Source organism: Schistocerca americana, chromosome X (genome assembly GCF_021461395.2).
Source record: "Schistocerca americana isolate TAMUIC-IGC-003095 chromosome X, iqSchAmer2.1, whole genome shotgun sequence".
Taxonomy (NCBI): Eukaryota; Metazoa; Arthropoda; class Insecta; order Orthoptera; family Acrididae; genus Schistocerca; species Schistocerca americana.
The window spans coordinates 849,375,824-849,397,168 of NC_060130.1; the positions used below are offsets into that span (position 1 = coordinate 849,375,824).

The 21,345-nt window shown below is 43.8% G+C and overlaps 1 protein-coding gene across 1 annotated transcript in view; it reads right to left on the bottom strand.

Moving 5' to 3' along the window:
- Nucleotides 1-21,345, bottom strand: part of LOC124555549 (glutamate [NMDA] receptor subunit 1) — a 517,145-nt gene that overhangs the window by 113,519 nt on the left and 382,281 nt on the right. Inside the window, exon 9 of the mRNA XM_047129505.1 lies at nucleotides 18,233-18,380. Within this exon, the coding sequence (XP_046985461.1) occupies nucleotides 18,233-18,380 (148 nt within the window). The remainder of the gene's footprint in view (nucleotides 1-18,232; nucleotides 18,381-21,345) is intronic.

A 21,345-nucleotide genomic window follows, 5' to 3' on the forward strand; every position in this document is an offset into this window, starting at 1 on the left:
GCGTTATTCAACATGGTGGAGTTTCTGTCAGGATTCCTCCGAGCCACAATCCGTAGGTAGCGGCCATTCATTGCAGGAGTAGCCCTTGGGCGGTCCGGGCGAGGTATGTCATCGACAGTTCCTGTCTCTCTGTATCTACTCCATATCCGAACAACATCGCTTTGGTGCACTCCGAGACGCTTCGACACTTCCCTTGTTGAGAGCCCTTCCTGACACAAAGTAATAATGCGGACGCGATCGAACAGCGGTATTGACCGTCTCGGCATGATTGATCTACAAACAACACGAACCGTGTACCTCCTTCCTGGTGGAATAGCTGGAACAGATCGGATGTCGGATGTCCTCCGTCTAATAGGTGCTGCTCATGCACGGTTGTTTACATCGTTGGGTGGGTTTAGTGACATTTCCGAACAGTCAAAGAGACTGTGTCTGTGATATAATATCCACAGTCAACGTCTATCTTCAGGATTTCATGAAACCGAGGTGATGCGAAACTGTTTTTAATGTGTGTATATCGAAATTAATGCCAGTAAAAAGGTTTAGTTGGTTACTGAGTAACTTGCGCCACAATGAAAATTCTGTGGCTTCTGACAGAAACAGTCAGAATTATGACAAACTATACAAACTACGTCCGTTGCCGTATCATTTCACCAGAAAATTCCAAGACTGCTTTACTCCACGTTAGAATCTCGCTATTGATTAAGCAAAGGTTAATTTCCAAGGCAGTACACGATAGACAAACCTATATCAAAGTGCACAAAGTGTTGTTATCATGTGATAAATCGCCATACAACTCGAATTTTGATATTTATACAGAAAAAGTTTCATCATCTCTAATAGCAGGATTCGGATCGAAAGTGGTACTAAATTTAAGTAGTTATCTTCATGGAAGAGCAGTTGAACGGAATGGACAGTGTCTTGAAAGGAGGGTATAAGATGAACATCAACAAAAGCAAAACAAGGGTAATGGAATGTGGTCGAATTAAGTAGGGTGATGCTGAGTGAATTAGATTAGGAAATGAGACACTTAAAGTAGTAAAGGAGTTTTGCTATTTGGGGAGCAAAATAACTGATGATGGTCGAAGTAGAGAGGATATAAAATGTAGACTGGCAATGGCAAGGAAAGCGTTTCTGAAGAAGAGAAATTTGTTAACATCGAGTATTGATTTAAGTGTCAGAAAGTCGTTTCTGAAAGTATTTGTATGGAGTGTAGCCATGTATGGAAGTGAAACGTGAACGATAAATAGTTTAGACAAGAAGAGAATAGAAGCTTTAGAAATGTGGTGCTACAGAAGAATGCTGAAGATTAGATGGGTAGATCACATAACTAATGAGGAGGTATTGAATAGATTTGGGGAGAAGAGGAGTTTGTGGCACAACTTGACTAGAAGAAGGGATTGGTTGGTAGGTCATGTTCTGAGGCATCAAGGGATCACCAATTTAGTACTGGAGGGCAGCGTGGAGGGTAAAAATCGTAGAGGGAGACCAAGAGATGAATACACTAAGCAGATTCAGAAGAATGTAGGTTGCAGTAGGTACTGGGAGATGAAGAAGCTTGGACAGGATAGAGTAGCATGGAGAGCTGCATCAAACCAGTCTCAGGACTGAAGACCACAACAACAACATCTTCATAGAAAGAATTATATTATTTCTATGGACCATTATTTAACTTCATATGATCTGTTCAAGAATTTAAAGTCTAATGGCCTGTGTGCTTGTGGAACAATAAATCCCTGAGGGAAAAACATGCCAGAAGGCAATCGGAAAACATGCCAGAAGTGACGGAGGAAAAGGAAGTTGAGAGAGAGGGGAGTTCGATTACAGAGTGAGCAATGATGGAGTAGTTATCTGTAGAGGGAAGGATAACGGGGCAGTCAACACACATTGGCACTACTGTTGATCTGACTTACAACTTAAAGTGCACTTGTCAGTGAGAATTACCAAAGTAAACAATGTTATTTTCACGTCTAAATTAGCCAAAGTCAGCATCTGTGACAACTTGCCCCACAACTTTAAAACTTGCCTTGGAACCTATATCAACTTTTCCTTAAAAATGTATCAACTTGCTCCTAAAATGTATCAACTTGCCCCATAACTGTAGCAGCATGCTGCAAAACTGTAACATGTCGCAAAACTGTATCAATATGCCTTGAAACTGTATCAACATGCCCCCCAGCTGTAACAACGTGCTCTGCAACTGTAACAACGTGCCCCAAAACTGTATACATGTGTCCCCAAAAGTATATCAGCTTACTCCAAAAATATTAGAAACTTGACCCAAAACTGTGTCAACTTGGCCCACAACTGTATCAAGTTATCCTGAAACTGTATCAACTTGCCCTCTGAAAGTGTAACAACTCCCCCCCCCCCCAAGCTGTATCAACTTTTCCCCCAAATCTGTATCAACTTGCATCCAGAAGCTGAATCAACCTGGCCCCAAAACTGTACCAAATTGCGCTGAAACTATAACAAGTTGCACAAAGCATTCCTCAGAAACCATTGGGGGTGGGGCATTGATAGTTAGTTTTAGGGCAAACTGTTATAGTTTTGGGTGGCAAATTGCTGCAGTTACATGGCAAATTCTCATAGTTGTAGGGCAAGCTTTTACAGGTGCAGGGTAAGTAATCACAGTTTGGGACAAGATGATACATTTTGGGAGGCAAGTTGTTATAAATGCTACGGGTTCAGTGGCGTACGCGTCGCCACGAGGCAGAGGGTCAATGTGGAGGCTGGCCGTGTGGCATCGCCCGCTCTGCCTGTGAGTGGACATGAGGCTGCTCCTTCAGCAAGGTCCGAGCAGGCACACGGGGGGAGGGATTTATTAGTGATTGGGAGCTCCAATGTTAGGCGGGTGATGGCACCCCTTAGGGAAATAGCGGAAAGGTCGGGGTAGAAGACCAGTGTTCCTCTGTCTGCTTGCCGGTGGGTCTCATCCAAGATGAGGAGGCGGCCCTGCCGGCGGCGATAGAGAGCACTGGGTGCACCCGACTGCAAATTGTTGCTCATGTCGGGAAAAATATGATTCAAATGGCTCTGAGCACTATGGGACTTAACTTCTGAGGTCATCAGTCCCCTAGAACTTAGAACTACTTAAACCTAACTAACCTAAGGACATCACACACATCCATTCCCGAGGCAGGATTCGAACCTACGACCGTAGCGGTCGCGCGGTTCCAGACTGTAGCGCCTAGAACCGCTCGGCCACCCCGGACGGCTCATGTCGGCACCAATGACTTCTGTCTGGCGTCTGGGTTCAGAGGACATCCTCAGTTCATACAGGCGGTTGGCGGAGTTGGTGAAAGCGGAAAGCCTCGCTCGCAGGGTGGAATCTGAGCTAACTATTTGTAGTGTCGTTCCCACACTCGATCGCGGTCCTCTGGTCTGGAGCCGAGTGGAAGGCTTAAACCAGAGGCTCATACGATTCTGAGGAGATCTGAGGGGCAAATTTCTCGACCTCCGCTATTGGGTGGAGAAATGTAGGGTCCCCCTGAATATGTCAGGCGTGCACTACACGTAGGAAGCGGCTACAAGGGTAGCGGAGTATGTGTGGAGTGCACATGTGGCTCTTTTAGGTTAGAGAATTCCCTCCCTAGGCCCGACAAGACGCCTCCTGAGACGCGACAAGGTAGCAGTAGGCAAAACACAACAAGGAATGACAATATTAATGTGGTAATAGTAAACTGCAGGAGCGTCTATATAAAGGTCCCAGAACTGCTCTCATTAATAAACGGTCACAATGCCCACATAGTACTAGGGACGGAAAGTTGGTTGAAACCAGATGTAAACAGTAATGAAATTCTAAACTCTGATTGGAATGTATACCGTAGAGACAGGATGGACAGTGAAGGGGGAGGCGTGTTCATAGCGATAAAAAGTGCAATAGTATCGAAGGAAATTGACGGAGATCTGAAATGTGAAATAATTTGGGTGAAGGTCACGGTTAAAGCAGGCTCAAACATGGTAATTGGATGTCTCTATAGGCCCCCTTGCTCAGCAGCTGTTGTGGCAGTACATCTGAAGGAAAATTGGGAAAATGTTTCGAGTAGATTTCCCGACCATGTTATAGTTCTGGCTGGAGATTTTAATTTACCAGATACAGACTGGGAGACTCAAACGTTTATAACGGGTGGCAGGGACAAAGAATCCATTGAAATTTTTTTAAGTGCATTATCTGAAAACTACCTTGAGCAGTTAAATAGAGAACCGACTCGTGGTGATAACATATTAGACCTTCTGGTGACAAACAGACCCGAACTATTTGAAACAGTTAACGCAGAACAGGGAATCAGCGATCATAAAGCGGTTACAGCATTGGTGATTTCTGCCGTAAATAGAAATATTAAAGAAGGTAGAAAGATTTTTCTGTTTAGCAAAAGGGGCAAGAAGCAGATTTCAGAGTACTTGACGGCTCAACACAAAAGTTTTATCTCAAGTACGGATAGTGTTGAGGATCAGTGGACAAAGTTCAAAACCATCGTACAATATGCATTAGATGAGTATGTGCCAAGCAATATCGTAAGAGATGGAAAAGCGCCACCGTGGTACAACAACCGAGTTAGAAAACTGCTAGGGAAGCAAAGGGAACTTCACAGCAAACGTAAACATAGCCAAAGCCTTACAGACAAACAGAAATTACACGAAGCGAAATGTAGTGTGAGGAGGGCTATGCGAGAGGCGTTCAACGAATTCGAAAGTAAAGTTCGATGTACTGGCTTGGCAGAAAATCGTAAGAAATTTTGGTCTTACGTCAGAGCGATAGGTGGATCAAAACAAAATGTCCAGACACTCTGTGACCAAAATGGTACTGAAACAGAGGATGACAGACAAAAGGCCGAAATACTAAATGTCTTTTTGCAAAGCTGTTTCACAGAGGAAGACTGCACTGTAGTTCCTTCTCTAGATTGTCGCACAGGTGACAAAATGGTAGATATCGAAATAGATGACAAAGGGATAGAAAAACAATTAAAATCGCTCAAAAGAGGAAAGGCCGCTGGATCTGATGGGATACCAGTTCGATTTTATACAGAGTGCGCGAAGGAACTTGCCCCCCTTCTTGTAGCAGTGTACCGTAGGTCTCTAGAAGAGCGTAGCGTTCCAAAAGATTGGAAAAGGGCACAGGTCATCCCCGTTTTCAAGAAGGGACGTCGAACAGATGTGCAGAACTATAGACCTATATCTCTAACGTCGATCAGTTGTAGAATTTTGGAACACGTAATTTGTTCGAGTATAATGACTTTTCTGGAGACTAGAAATCTACTCTGTAGGAATCAGCATGGGTTTCGAAATAGACGATCGTGTGAAACCCAGCTCATGCTATTTGTCCACGAGACTCAGAGGGCCATAGACACGGGTTCCCAGGTAGATGCCGTGTTTCTTGACTTCCGCAAGGCGTTCGATACAGTTCCCAACAGTCATTTAATGAACAAAGTAAGAGCATATGGACTATCAGACCAATTGGGTGATTGGATTGAAGAGTTCCTAGGTAACAGAACGCAGCATGTCATTCTCAATGGAGAGAAGTCTTCCGAAGTAAGAGTGATTTCAGGTGTGCCGCAGGGGAGGGTCGTATGACAGTTGCTATTGTTCAAATGTGTGTGAAATCTTAAGGGACTTAACTGCTAAGGTCATCAGTTCCCAAGCTTACACACTACTTAACCTAAGTTATCCTAAGGACAAACACACACACCCATGCCCGAAGGAGGACTCGAACCTCCGCCAGGACCAGCCGCACAGTCCATGTCTTCAGCGCCCTAGACCGCACGGCTAATTCCGCGCGGCGAAAGTTGCTATTCACAGTATGTATAAATGACCTTCTGGATACTATAGGAAGTTCACTGAGGCTTTTTGCGGATGATGCTGTAGTATATCGAGAGGTTGTAACAATGGAAAATTGTACTGAAATGCAGGAGGATCTGCAACGAATTGACGCATGGTGCACGGAATAGCAATTGAATCTCAATGTAGACAAGTGTAATGTGCTGCGAATACATAGAAAGAAAGATCCTTTATTATTTAGCTACAGTATAGCAGGTCAGCAACCGGAAGCAGTTAATTCCATAAATTATCAGGGAGTAGGCATTAGGAGTGATTTAAAATCGAATGACCCTATAAAATTAATCGTCGGTAAAGCAGATGCCAGACTGAGATTCATCGGAAGAATTCTAAGGAAATACAGTCCGAAAACAAAGGAAGCAGTTGACAGTACACTTGTTAGCCCACTGCTTGAATACTACTCACCGGTGTGGGATCTGTACCAGATAGGGTTGATGGAAGAGAGAGAGAAGATCCAACAGAGAGCAGCGCGCTTCGTTACAGGATCATTCACAGCATCTGCTAGACGAGAGTACCTGGCAACTGCATTGCTGTGTTCCGGACTACATTTATCAACAACAGTGCCACTCTCATCTTCACCAGCAACATTAGCACCAGCTTCACCAGCACCTACACCATTAGCACTGATATCAACTTTACAATCATAATCATATTAGACGGACAACATTTCAGGCCCATTGATAGGACCATCATCCACCACAGTCCCTACAGGGGGAGAGCCTATGGGCTCATGACACTCAATTTTCGACTCTGTAGCATCTAATAAAGTGATATCACGAATGGCAGTAGCTCATAGACCTATCATTTGCGCCGGCTGGAGTGGCCTTGCGGTTCTAGGCGCTACAGTCTGCAGCCGAGCGACGGCTACGGTCGCAGGTTCGAATCCTGCCTCGGGCATGGATGTGTGTGATGTCCTTAGGTTAGTTAGGTTTAATTAGTTCTAAATTCTAAGCGACTGATGACCTCAGAAGTTAAGTCGCGTAGTGCTCAGAGCCATTTGAACCTATCATTTGCTACATCCTGCTAATCCTAAACTAACATACTCCATTCTATCCACCAGGAAGAAGAAGCAGAAACGCCTCAGCACTAAAACAGCCAGAATCCCTGATCCTAAAATAATCTAACTCCAAATTGACAAAATTGAATATATGGAACGTCGCCCTACTACATCAGACCAGCTCATAATATCACAAATCCACATCTTCCTTGTGCCCTCCCCTCTCCCCCTGATACAAGACTCATGCAATCAAAATTTCTTACCCTTGAAATCTGATAATATATGCCCAATATTCACATAGCCCAAATTATTCCTTGCAAAGATTTCATTATCAAATCGTTACTCCGCGACTTCCATTCTGCAGTCCTATCAAAAATATCTTTTATTGCCTTTGGTTCAGAAGCAATCCTCACACCATTAACAAATCTTCCTCCCAGACAATTCCAAGTTCCTCAACGGGCTCCTACATTCACTGCTGTTATCCAAAGGATTACACCGGATATCGGAAACGAAGAAATGCAGTTAGAACCTATGACACACCCAGGTCTCAGAATCAGAAAAGCCCTGCGAATTAACAAAAATTCTTGATAAGATTTTAGCTGAACCTTTCATCATTATTGACAACCTCATTCAACATGGTCCATTCATATATCAACACCGGTATAGGTTGGAACCATCTAGATCAGTTCCCCAATCATATTGTTGCCAATGATGCTTTACATATAATTATTACTTAACATAACTGTAGAAAACTTCCTACCTGTACCCACTACAAAGAACCTCACTTCCTCAAGCAATGTCCAGATGTCAGTTCCCTGAACAGAACCAGAGCTGACATACCCATCTAGTCAGTTAACACTCTACTGCAAAGAAACTGTTCCCTCCGCCCTCCACTTACAACTGAAGACATCAGAAGTTTCATACCCCTTGTTCTCCAGAAAATCCACCCTTTCTAACGTCCTTATATCCTGTCCCAAATAAACCTTGCTGTGCACACAATTTTCCACTTAAATGAAAAACTACCTTCTTCCACAGCCAATTTTACTTTATTTTCAGCCGACTCGACACATAAGTTTAGCTAGTTCCTTCCTCACTACACTTATTTCAGCTCATCACCTCCGCGTCATCCCAATCATTACCTACATAACCTCATATTCCATTAATCCGAGGCTAATACACTGAACATCCACCAACTGCAGTGCACAGCTCCCTCGTAACATCCCTAAACTCTCTCTGTACTTTCCCCTGTATCACTCATCCACAGCAACCAGGAGCTGCTCACCTGCAACCAATGACGCTTCATGCAAGACAACACCATCTGGATTATCTGCAGTAGTGACGTTACAGACGGTAATACCTACAGTATCCTGATTGCCTCGATTTGAAATCATCGTGATGATAGTTCGATGACAAAAGGATAATAACCAGGCTTTAAAAATTGTCAAGGAGGAACTCCAACGAAGAGGAAGTACGTTCGTAAATATTCACGATAAATAGTCCTTAATTAAACATTACAATTCCTTAGAGCATTGATATCCACTTTCGCCTCCATGTTACCTTTCGCGGAGCGAATTACATGGACACCATGAATCCTCCGGGGCTGTCCCTAAAACCGTAAGAGTACGAGGGCGTGGAGAACAGCACGTAGCTATAATGTCCCCAAATACCTAACCCTCCATTCTAAGAAAACACGTTTAACCAGCACTGCATCACATTAGCACAGCACCATATATTAATAAAAGAATATAAGCAATGCAACAAATATGCACTTGCCGCATTCTCCCTACCTATTAGCAGTCACTGAACAACGACCGACGCTGCCAGACTGTGATCTGCAGACCCCGCCCAATCAGCACTACCTTTACACCATCGCTCATACTCTGCTGCTACTGCTCAGCACTGCGCCATTGCATGGCCGCCTACCGCCCTGCCGAAGTCGGTATATCACTGCGTAGCACACGGGCAATAAATCGCACTCTAAACACTGTGTAGGGTAAGGAATGGTAGAGGAAATGCACTTTATTAAAACGCATTTCCCCGGTGCTGAGACGCGACCTATTGGCAACATGGCTGGAGCCCTCCCCACCCTCACCCTGCCTTCCTCACCCACCCACGTACACATGGCACAGTCATCAAACGGCACGCCGGTACTGGAACAAATGAACAACTGGTTATTGTTCTTGTATGCCAAGCTCACTGGACCAACAGAGATGTGGTCACTTCGCGTTGTGCCACCACTGTAGCTGGTCACGTGGCGGGCCGCGAACGAGGGCCTTTTGCCCGGCTGCCAAATACTTGGTTACGACCTACCGCAAGGGAGAATACGTTGTAACAGATGATAAACTGGTATTCATTGGACAAATATATTATACTACAACTGACATGTGATTACATTTTCACGCAATTTGGGTGCATAGATCCTGAGGAATCAGTACCCAGAACAACCACCTCTGGCCGTAATAACGGCCTTGATACGCCTGAGCATTGAGTCAAACAGAGCTTGGATGGTGTGTACAGGCACAGCTGCCCATGCAGATTCAACACGATACCACAGTTCATCAAGAGTAGTGACTAGCGTATTGTGACGAGCCAGTTGCTCGGCCACAATTGACCAGACGTTTTCAGTTGGTGAGAGATCTGGAGAATGTGCTGGCCAGGGCAGCAGTCGAACATTTTCTGTGTCCAGAAAGGCCCGTACAGGACCTGCAACATGCGGTCGTGCTTTATCCTGCTGAAATGTAGGGTTTCGCAGGGATCGAATGAAGGGTAGACCTACGGGTCGTAACACATCTGAAATGTAACATCCACTGTTGAAAGTGCCGTCAATGCGAACAAGAGGTGACCGAGACCTGTAACCAATGGCACATCATACCATCACGCCGGGTGATACGCCAGTATGGCGATGACGAATACATGCTTCCAATGTACGTTTACCGCGATGTCGCCAAACACGGATGCGACCATCATGATGCTATAAACAGAACCTGGATTCATCCGAAAAAATGACGTTTTGCCATTTGTGCACCCAGGTTCGTCGATGAGTACACCTATCTGTGATGCACCGCCAAGGGTAACTGCAGCAGATGGTTGTTGTCTTGCACGCCACACAACACAGCCAGCGCCGGCCTCTACCCTGCTTCTGCCTTGGCTGCCTGCATTGTGCAGTGCCCCACTGGATTTTGTGTTTCACATATGCCGTGCCCTCTCTGTGCTTCCTCTGCCGCGTGCAGTGTCTGGCGCACCTTAGCATAACACTCCGTCAGCGATCGTTTCAGTCGCACGTCCTGCCCTCTGGGCAGTTGATGCGAGCAACAGGACAGAGAGCCTCCTAGCGGAGAACATAAGAACTACTTGCAACAGCCTGCTCGCAAGAGAACGGACGATTTGTCTCCGAGCGGGTGAGTGGTGGCAGTTCACCGCTCCACCCACCGTCGGAACTCGCCCGCTCAACGCTCACCCCACCGTTCTCGACTCTAGCCAGAGCGTTGAGCAAAGCAACTCAGGTGTCACTCTGGTCTCTGCGGTCTTAGCTCACGCAGTAATACAGCTCGCCTCTCGACCTGCTTGACTCAGCGCCTCTGCATCGGAGTTCGTCTCTACTGGATATTGTTCTTCGTAGTAATACCGTTATGTATATTACATAATTATGTTATGTATACACCATTTGTTTTTATTTTATTTTTATTTGTTTAAACTGATCAGATTAGGTTCCTGATGGCTCCTCTTACTATAGGATTTTTTATTATGGTCACTCGAATTTACACTTTAATTACGAACGAACCAATAAACGTATAGCAAAAGTGATACACCAATATTTTCCTTGTTTTATTCTGCAGAAGGCTATATGCAGCACTTTGGTCTTACAGTCAAATTTATATATTTTTTTCTTATTTTAGTACGGATTTTGCGATTTTAGGTGTCTTCGGAAGGAAATGTTCACTTTAAAAATATATGGCTTGCGATGTATTTGTACGAGGTTAATGAAATTTTAATACATTATAGCCAAATATATTGTTAAGGTAAATCTCAAGTTACAACATTTTCTGATCACCCAAAAAACCACGATAGTGCAAAATAAATCAATAATCAAAAACTTTGTCATATCGTGGAAATTTCAATAAACAATACAAAATTCTTACTCATTATCTGTGTTACTTCAAAATAGGATCAAATAAGATCAAAATACAGGTATAGTACTGGAATAAACCAAGTTTAAAGGGCAATGTGCCTTCCATTTATTTTCTGTTGTGAATGAGTGGTGAGTCATGAAAAAGAGCTATTTCATTTCAGGGAGTGAACAGTTCTGATACGATCTCTGAAAAGAACAGTTTTGCCCATCTCTACTGCTAGTGATACGAGGCCGTTGGGATCCAGCACGGCGTTCCGTATTACCCTCCTGAACCCACCGATTCCATATTCTGCTAACAGTCATTGGATTTCGACCAACGCGAGCAGCAATTTCGCGATACGATAAACCGCAATCGCGATAGGCTACAACCGACCTTTATCAAAGTCGGAAACGTGATGGTACGCATTTCTCCTCCCTACACAAGGAGTCATAACAACGTTTCACCAGGCAACGCCGGTCAACTGCTGTTTGTGTATGCGAAATCGGTTGGAAACTTTCCTCATCTCAGCACGTTGTAGGTGTCGCCACCGTCGCCAACCTTGTGTGAATGCTCTGAAAAGCTAATCATTTGCATATCACAGCATGTTCTTCCTGTCGGTTAAATTTCGCGTCTGTAGCACGTCATCTTCGTGGTGTAGCAATTTTAATGGCCAGTAGTGTAGATCTGTTCTTAATGTCATAGCTGTGATTACACTGTGATCTTAACTCCTTCTGACATGCATTAAGGAATCGCGAGTTTTTAGTGTCGAAGTATAGAAGTGACAGACAATACCATTGTCCTGTCAATGTATGCAGTCTTACACGGGGTTAAAAACATCATTTTGTGCCCAGGAAAATACTACTGTTAAGACCTATTTTGCACAGCTCCATGTGATCTGGTAACAAGAGCTTTGTGTCATGTACATTTCACTCAGTTAGTAGTGACTAGATTCAGTATTGGGGTATATTTCATGTAGAAGAAATAAAATCTGATTCTGCCACCACAAAAAATCATCCATAACATATAAATTATAGAGTGCTCCCTACAGCCATATGACATATTGCTTTAGTAAAAACCATTACACAATGGATGTAATCGGAACTGGCAGTAGAAGAGCCAGACTTTTTTAATGTAAGCACTCGGTGTAGGACAGAAGTATGACGTCACACATCAATACTTTAATGGGGAAGTCGAGATATTCTAGAGACAGTGTACACTGCTGCACCAAGAAAGACAAGAGGTAGCACAACACAGTTTATTTTGTAGATAACATGTTGACCAAGTATCAAATGATTACGTTTACAGACGTCTGTGACATGTGGTTCCTGCCAGAATCAGTAGCCAGAGTAGCCGCCATCGTTGGATATCACCGCTGCCACACGTCTCGGCATTGGGTCAAAGAGACGTTGGATGTGTTCCTGGGGTACAGCAGCCCAAGCAGCTTCCACACGTTGCCAAAGATCATCTGGTGTGGCAGCTGGGGATGTAATCTGGGTCACTCGTTGAGCAACCATGGGCCACATGTTTTCTATCGGCGAAAGATCCGGAGAGCGAGCCGGCCAGGGAAGCAATTCAATCTGGTTATTGACGAAGAACCTTTGGACAATGCGTGCCACGTGTGGTCGCGCATTGTCCTGTTGAAATATTGCTGTGGCCGAGCCCTGAAGGTAAGGAAGTACAACTGGCTCCAGCACCTCGGATATGTAGCGCCGGCTATTTAAAGTACCGGCAATGCGTACTAGAGGCGTGCGAGAGTAATATCCAATACCGCCCCATACCATAATATCCGGTGCAAGACCAGTGTGGCGGTGCATAATGCAGCTGTCCAGCATCCTCTCTCCACGGTGTCTCCACACTCGAATCCGACCATCGTCGTGCTGCAGACAGAAGCGTGCCTCGTCAGTAAAGACAACGTCATTCCATTCTGCCGTCCACATCCGTCTGTCATCACACCATTGGTGACGGAGACGTCTGTGGTTCTGCGTCAGTGGTAGACGAAGCAATGGACGTCTTGCGGACAGACCACTCTGATGTAAACGGCGTCGAATCGTACGCGCAGACACTGGATGATGCGTTACAGACGCAATGTGCTGTGCTATGGTTCGGGATGTCACTGAGCGATCCGTCACTGCCATGCGCACAACTTGCCTACAACACGTGCAGTGGTGCACCGAGGTGAATGCGATCGACCACGTCGGTCCGTCGTACCCTCCTGCATCCAACGGTCACATATCCGCATTACAGTTGTTTGGTTTCGTCCAACACGACTAGCGATTTCTCTGTATGATAATCCGCAATCTCGGTAAGCCACTATCCTTCTTCTGTCGAACTCGGATACTTGATCAAAAGATGTTCGCTGTTGTCTACGAGGCATAACTGATCGTCTTGTGAAACAACCACAAGGGAAACACACGTGCCGAACGTACACTCGTCGAAATCGCCAAGCCTTAAATGGCGCTATGAGGTGGCGCCACAGGCGCGCGTGATGTGCGTCTGCGCTGAAATTCTAATCAGTTGCATATCTCATCGCTGCAAACTCATGGTGCAAATTTCACTTGATTCCGATGCTTCCTTCAGGGTGTTGCATTTACGGTGGCCAGAAGTGTACCATTCTCCTTACAAGGGAACAGACCTGAGGAATATTAGGAGAAATCAGGATGGAAGCAGGTGGAATATAAGAAATCCATATAAAGCAGAATCAGCTGACTTTAAAATGAATGCCGGCCAGTGTGGCCGTGCGGTTCTAGGCGCGTCAGTCTGGAATCGCGAGACCGCTACGGTCGCAGGTTCGAATCCTGCCTAGGGCATGGATGTGTGTGATGTCCTTAGGTTAGTTAGGTTTAAGTAGTTCTAAGTTCTAGGGGACTGATGACCTCAGCTGTTAAGACCCACAGTGCTCAGAGCCATTTGAACCATTTGAACTTAAAATGAATCACCAACCTGGACTATTGCAATGGCTTTATGTAGATGACTACTAGCTTATGGATTCGGAAACGTTTACATTTTTCTTCGCTAAAAAGAACACGATTTTTTAATCTCTCATTTGTTACTATGGAATAGACAGTTCGAATTTGACATTGCGGAGGGTTATCGTAGTGATACAGAAATGTTATATTAAGGCGGGAGAAACATATTTCTTCAGCACAAAACTATCAAGTAAAGATATTGCCGAATTGTTATTAAGCAGTGTTATTCTGTATGTGTTGTAGATATTACTGAATTATGACAGAAGCAATGTTATTTCATAGGCCTTAAGAAAAAGAACCACTGTATGGAACAGACTTAAACCACTCTCTGTTAAAAATGTTGAGTAAGAAAGAAACCAAATACATGTAACGCTGAAACTGTAGCTCAATTTTTTTATACCATTAGGAAAAAATAAACAAAGATACATGTAGCACTGCTGGGGTAGCGAGTCACAGTATGCATAAAATGGCAAGTATAGTGTTTGGAGGCTATCTTTAGCAGATTGCCTACATCTTATTCTTAGTGTTCTGATGGTATTTTGACATACCACAATAGACATACTAGCCTACATGGTACTTTGGAAATGGGGGAGATTTAAGATTAAATAGTCACCTTATAAAACAAAAAAAGTACCCTGATACACATCTTCCTGACTAAAGAGTATGGTGTTATGTTCTGTTAAGTCTCATCTACTCCCAAAGATGCATAATAATAATTTGCAGGATGGAATTAAACAGATAATGCTACTTGTTCCTTCGAAAAATGCTTGTAAATGTAGCTATTGCACATAAATGGGTGACAATGTCCATTACTTTTCGGCTACACTACCTATGGGAGAGTCGTTCAGACTGAGATAATATATAGAATGACTGCATGTGGCAGTCTAATTCATCCGCAGAAGATGATATGGATTACAAGAAACACTTATTGAAACGATCTTCAGGTATTGCTTGTCACCCTGGTACCCTTACCAGGTTGGATTAATAGTGAATTCAATGGAGAGTGGTATGTATGCAGCTGTGTAGTTGTAGTGGGGTTCTAAACAGACTCGTTTGTGGTGTTCGATGCAAGGGAGTTTCTACTGCTGGAAATACTGTGAGCGATATATTATCTACTCAGACACATGTTTTATGCTTGATGTCTTTCCTAGTGGCGCTGTCATCTTTCAGCAGTATTATTGTGCGTGTCTCGGAGCCATAACCGTGTTACAACGGCTTGAGGAGCGTTACAGTAAACTCACGTCGATGTCCCAAATTCGACTGATGTAAATTCTATGGAACCCATCTGCGTCGCTGTCAAGGGCCATCACTGTATATGCGTAACAGTGGCCCGTTATTCATGCGAATTACCTGACCTGTGCGTAGGCATCTAATGCCTCATACCTCCACAAACCCACCAACAAACTGTCGGATCCCTGATACGCAGAATCAATGATGTATTGTGGACAAACAAGCTATTAAGCAGGTGGTCATAATGTTTTGGCTCATCAGTGTATCTGACGTCCAAATGGGCATGAGGGTCAAGGGTGGAAGCATTTCCGAATCGGCTACATTTCTAAACTGTTTGTGTGCCGCTGTGACTGAAGTATACCATGCGTGACAACATTGCACTATCCAAAACCAGTGCTGAGGCAACTGTGGTGCACCATGGGACATAGATGACAGGGGTGCATGACTGCCACAGAGATCCGTATGAGCAAATAGACGTGCAACTGTTGAGTAACTGACGGCCCAGACGAACCAAGGGGATACCAACAGTGTCTCCTCAAGAGCCATTCCACCAACGTTGCTGCGTATGGGCCAGTGAAGTAAGCACCTGGTTCATGCATCCATGCTGACAGCTGTTCATCAGCGACAGAGGCTGGAATTTACACACCAGTACTGGAGCTGGACGTGCACTGAATGGCGACAGGTGGCCTTTTCTGATGAATCACGTTTGGTGCTCCATTGGACAAATGGCCGTTGGCGTGTACGGCGTGAAACGTCTGAAGGCAGACACTCTGCACACGTCATAGTCCAGGGAAGGTTTTCGTGGCATTCCCTGGGTGATTGCGTCACTCTGGAATACACAATGGATCAACGCAAGTATGCGTCTATCCTTGAGGACCGTGTCAATCCCTACATGTTTTTTGGCTTTCCTCTGCACGACGGTATTTATCAGCAGAACAACGCAACGTGTCTCACAGCTCGCAGTCTACATGCGTGGTTTGAAGAGCACTGGGATGAGTTTACTGTACTTCCCTGGCCACCAAACTCTCCGGATTTAAAATCAATCGAGAATCTGTGGGATGACCTCGATAGGGCTATTCGCACCATGGATCCTCAGCTGAGAAACCTAGCCTAGCTGACCGTAGCACTTGAGTGAGCATAGCTCAACATCTCTGTCGGTACCTTCCAGAACCTCACTGACTCTCTTTCTGCACATCTCGCATTGGTCTGTGCTGCAAAAGGTGGGTCTTGAGCTTTTGACAGGTGGTTCAAATGGTTCGAATGGCTCTGAGCACTATAGGACTTAACATCTATGGTCATCAGTCCCCTAGAACTTAGAACTACTTAAACCTAACTAACCTAAGGACATCACACAACACCCAGTCATCACGAGGCAGAGAAAATCCCTGACCCCGCCGGGAATCGAACTCGGGTGACAGGTGGTCAGACTAGTGTGATTGGGCAGTATGTAATCGGTCTCAAACCTTCCAGTGTCTCCAGGTATTTTATACAACCTTCTTTCATGGATCTTAAACCAAGTATTCGCAATTCTAATAAATTATGATCTGCACGAGACCATATCAGGCGACTTTCTCTTTCATTCCTTTCTTCCACTCTTAGTCCTTCTACTATTTTTCGTTCTCGTCCTTTACGTACCATGAAATTCTAGTTCCTCATCAAAATTAAATTTTATCTTCCCCAGCTGTTTGAATTATTTCTTTTATCTCATCACGCATTCTTTCAATCTCTTCATCATCTGCGGAGGTAGTCGTCATATAAACTTGTACTACTATAGTGGTGTTAGCTTTGTTTCTGTTTTGGTTACGATAATCCGTTCACTATGCTTTTCATACTAGATTACCCGCATTCCTATTTTCTTATTTATTATTAGACCTTGTCCTGCACTACCCCTATCGGATTGTGTGTTGATAACGTTGTACTGAACTGACCAAAGGTGCTGTTCATCCTATCACTGCACTTGACTAATTGCCATTATATTTGAATTAAGCCTGTCTCTCTGTCTTTTTCTATTCTCTAACCTACCTAATCGACCTTCTCCGACCCGTAGAATACCACTTTGTTTTGCCTGATGACGATATCCTCTTTCGTAGTGCCCTCTCAGAGATCCTTTTCGGGTCTATTTTACTCCCGGAATATTTTACCCAAAAGGATGCCATAATCATTGAGCCATACAGTAAAGCTGCATGTCCTCGGGAAATGTAACGACTGTAGTTTTCGATTGGTTTATGTCTTTGACAGTGCCAACATAGCAAAGGCACGGTGGTTAATGTTGCGTGGACAGACCAGTCAATTATGCAGATTGTTGGCTCTGTAACTACTGAGAAGCTGCTGCTGCTGTTCAGGAATTATATGTTCGACTGGCATCTCCATTGTTAGCCCTGCAATGTGGTTTCACCTACGATAGGGCTATCCGTATCGTAGAGGCACGCAAGCCACCCCACCTCTGCAAGATCTATGGTCCGTGGGGGCGAACAATTTTTCTTACTATTTTTTACAAGGAACGATTTTAGATAAAATATTACCCGCTTCGAATACTATGCAGTAAAATCATGACATAAGATAAATAACAGATGTAGTTATTTGAGGAATCGACAAGAAGATCGTATAATTAAACAAATGGACACTCATTTCTTATGGCTATAAAGTGGCAACTAATTCCAGAATGAGATTTCCACTCTGCAGCGGAGTGTGCGCTCATATGAAACTTCCTGGCAGATTAAAACTGTGTGTCCGACCGAGACTCGAACTCGAGACCTTCGCCTTTCGCGGGCAAGTGCTCTACCAACTGAGCTAACGAAGCACGACTCAGGCCCGGTACTCACAGCTTTACTTCTGCCAGTACCTCGTCTCCTACCTTCCAAACTTTGCAGAAGCTCTCCTGCGGTCCCGAGTTCGAGTCTCGGTCGGGCACACAGTTTTAATCTGCCAGGAAGTTTCATGGCAACTAATTATTTGTAGCACAATTTTTTTTAGAAAATCAGCTTTTAGCTGTTAGTGCAAGTTATTCTTTGACTAAAAGCTCTTTTGACACAATTGACGGAAAACGAGAGAATAAATGATAGAGTCAGTTGTCTGTGTTAGAGCAAGTGACTACTTACGTGCGAGTAAAAATATTTTCCAACTGAGACTTTGCGTTGGTTCTCTTGGACATTAACAATATCATATTCAGCATTAATACGATCACCATTGTCATCAAATGCCACCTTTCCTGTAGCTCCATCAAGTAATTCCTGCTTTCGTATGTACCTGCAAAATGTTTGATTCTTTAGTTGGAAAGTTTTGCATAAGTATATTTCTATACTTTTTAAGGAATATTGTAAATGTTAAAATTGTTGCAGAAATAAATGTTAACTAAAAGAATCGCTTACTGATGCCCCAGCTGAACTTTCAGTGCAAACTTTGAGAAAGGTCAGTATTTTTTTGTAGTGCTGCACAACTCAGTATAATTACACGTACTTGGTGCTACACAAATTTGAGATTGATTTCCGTTTATCTCTAGCACAGTATATACGTGGGAAAAACAAGTATTTCGGTAAACAGAGATAATGTTCTTTGCACAGCGGAAATGTATCCAACAGTAGATATAGTTACGGCTGGACAGTGGCAAAAAGAGAGAGCAGATATCTGAAATTTTCTGAAGGGAGGAAATGCTAAACAAAACCCCAAATGACGAGTTTATGTAGTAGAGATGGACAGAATGCAAACAACTGGAGGATTTTCACAATCCGTATCTGGTTGGCAAAGGCTGGAAAATAGGAAATTAAGATTCGAGTTTAAAGCCCCACAGGTGACGAGATCGTTAGAGACGGAACAAAAGCTCGGCTCGGACGAACTTTGAGAAGATAGTCGGCCGAGTTTTTTTTCAAACAAAGCAGGCTGTCAGTTGCCTTAATCTATTTAGGGCAACCGCGGAAAACTTGAACGTGGCTGACTCTCTGGGGTTTGATTCCCGCTCCGTTCCATGGCTTGTCCAGTGCCTTAAAGACTGTAGTTTCTGTTAACGAAAGTGCGTCCCTTGAAGTGACACCCTCCGACTTTGTTGATGGTGACACATTCGTGGGACGGGGACTTTAAGATCTCCGACCCTCTTGGTATGAAATGCAGTACGTAAGCTTCTCATCCTTATAGAATATCGGCGTCCATCCACGTGCAGTTTGAATTAAGAATATAGAGGAACATGATATTAAGCTTTATATTGTAGGCTGTTACAATGTCTTCCGGTCTCGGAAACTGACATACGGCCGGGAGAGCTGTGTGCTGACCACATGCTCCTCCATATCCGCATCCAGTGACACCTATAAGCTGAGGGTGACACGGCGGCCGGTCAGTACCGTTGGGCCTTCATGGCCTGTTGGGGAAGAGTTACAATGTCTGCCACAAGTAATAATAACCGGAATGTTAAACTACCTCAGTAGTTTGTAACGGACAAAACCATACCGGGTTGTATTGGACAAAACAGACAGCACACAAACCTAAATGTTTACGGTTTGTTTCTTCAGCAGCCAAAGACTGAGAAATCAGCACATAACTGGGATGAAAATCACATGATGGAACCTGTAGAAAAGGTCACACTTCTCGAAATGACAATCAGGGAATCGAGCAGGGAATATTAAGTTCCAAGAAGTACATTATGTAATAGACTCTACGTAAAAACAAATAGGTGGTCATGAAAACTGTTTTAGAAAATAATAAGGTTTTTCTCTTAGAACATGCAGTGATGAACAGGAATCAATATTGAACGATTCTGTCAAAAATTTAGATAGTTTGTGCCTGTGATTAACGATGAATTCTTAAATTTAGTGCAGAAACATGCAGAGCAACTGAAAATGAAGCATCTGTCGTAAACACATAAGTGAAGGGGGTAAAGGCTATTGCTATGATTTCATGAAAAGGCGTGGAAACTTATAGATGAGGGCAGCTGAATCTATGTCTGTAGCGAGCAGCAGATTTCAGCAAGGAACATGTCGACAGATTGTTTTAGAATCTAGATGAGCTGATGGACAAATTCAAATTTATAACCATTTACAATCCAATTAAATGTTTGCTGCAACGAAAATGACTTTTTTACACGTTACAATTTCATGTCCAATACAACCCTCTAAAGATTAATCAACCAAAATGTAAATGGTGGAAAATATATTTAAAAAATTCACGAACATATATTCTTATGACACATCGGTTTATAATTATATTAAATAACGTACCATAGTATTGTTTTGTGTGAAGAACATTCCAACATAAGCTTCATAAGATATTATAATGTAAATATAATTTCGAAAAGGTTTGCGTGTCCGATCCAGCCGACTTTTCCCTATCCATTTCTGACTTTAACTCCAGGATATGAAACTTAGGCGTAAGAAAATATCGTTGTGAAATGTGTTTCAGCTGACGTGAAGTTATCTGTTGAGCATAAGAATGGACTACCACGAAAACTCTGTGATAACATCTCATCTTTGTAAAGCAGCTGAGCTGCATAGAAGTTTTCTCCCCCTACAGAGACAATGCTGCCTCTTCTCGTGTCGCGGTATGCACAATTTATAATAGCTTAAGCACTAATGTATTTTACCGCTGTACAGTCATTCCTACTGAATCTATAGAATCGTTTCCTTTTTGTCTTCTTCGTCCTATTAGATACAGCTTTCATGGAAACAAGCTTCCGTTTGACCCTATCACAAAAGACGAATCTTTAGAGGTAAGTAATTAAACTACGAATGGAACAAGACATCTGGAACTGATACTATAAACACGGTACTCGTCAAATACGCTCCGAAAATTTTTACTCTAATACTAAGAACTTTTGTAAAAATTTAACAGACATTGAACGCGGAATGGTAGTTGTAGCCAGACGCATGGGACATGCCATTTGAGAAATCGTTAGGGTATTCAGTATTCCGAGATCCACAGTGTCAGGAGTGTGCCGAAAATACCAAATTTCAGGCATTACCTCTGACCACGGCCAAAGCAGTGGCCGACGGCCCCCACTTAACGACCGAAAGTAGTGTCGTTTGCGTAGAGTTGTCAGTGCTAACAGACAAACAACACAGCGTGAAATAACCGCAGAAATCAATGTGGGACGTACGACGAACGTATCCGGCTAGGTCAGTGCGGTGGAATTTGTCGTTAAAGAGCTATGGCAGCAGACGACCGGCGCGAGTGCCTTTGCTGACAGCACGACGTCGCCTACAGCGCCTCTGCTGGGCTCGTGACCACA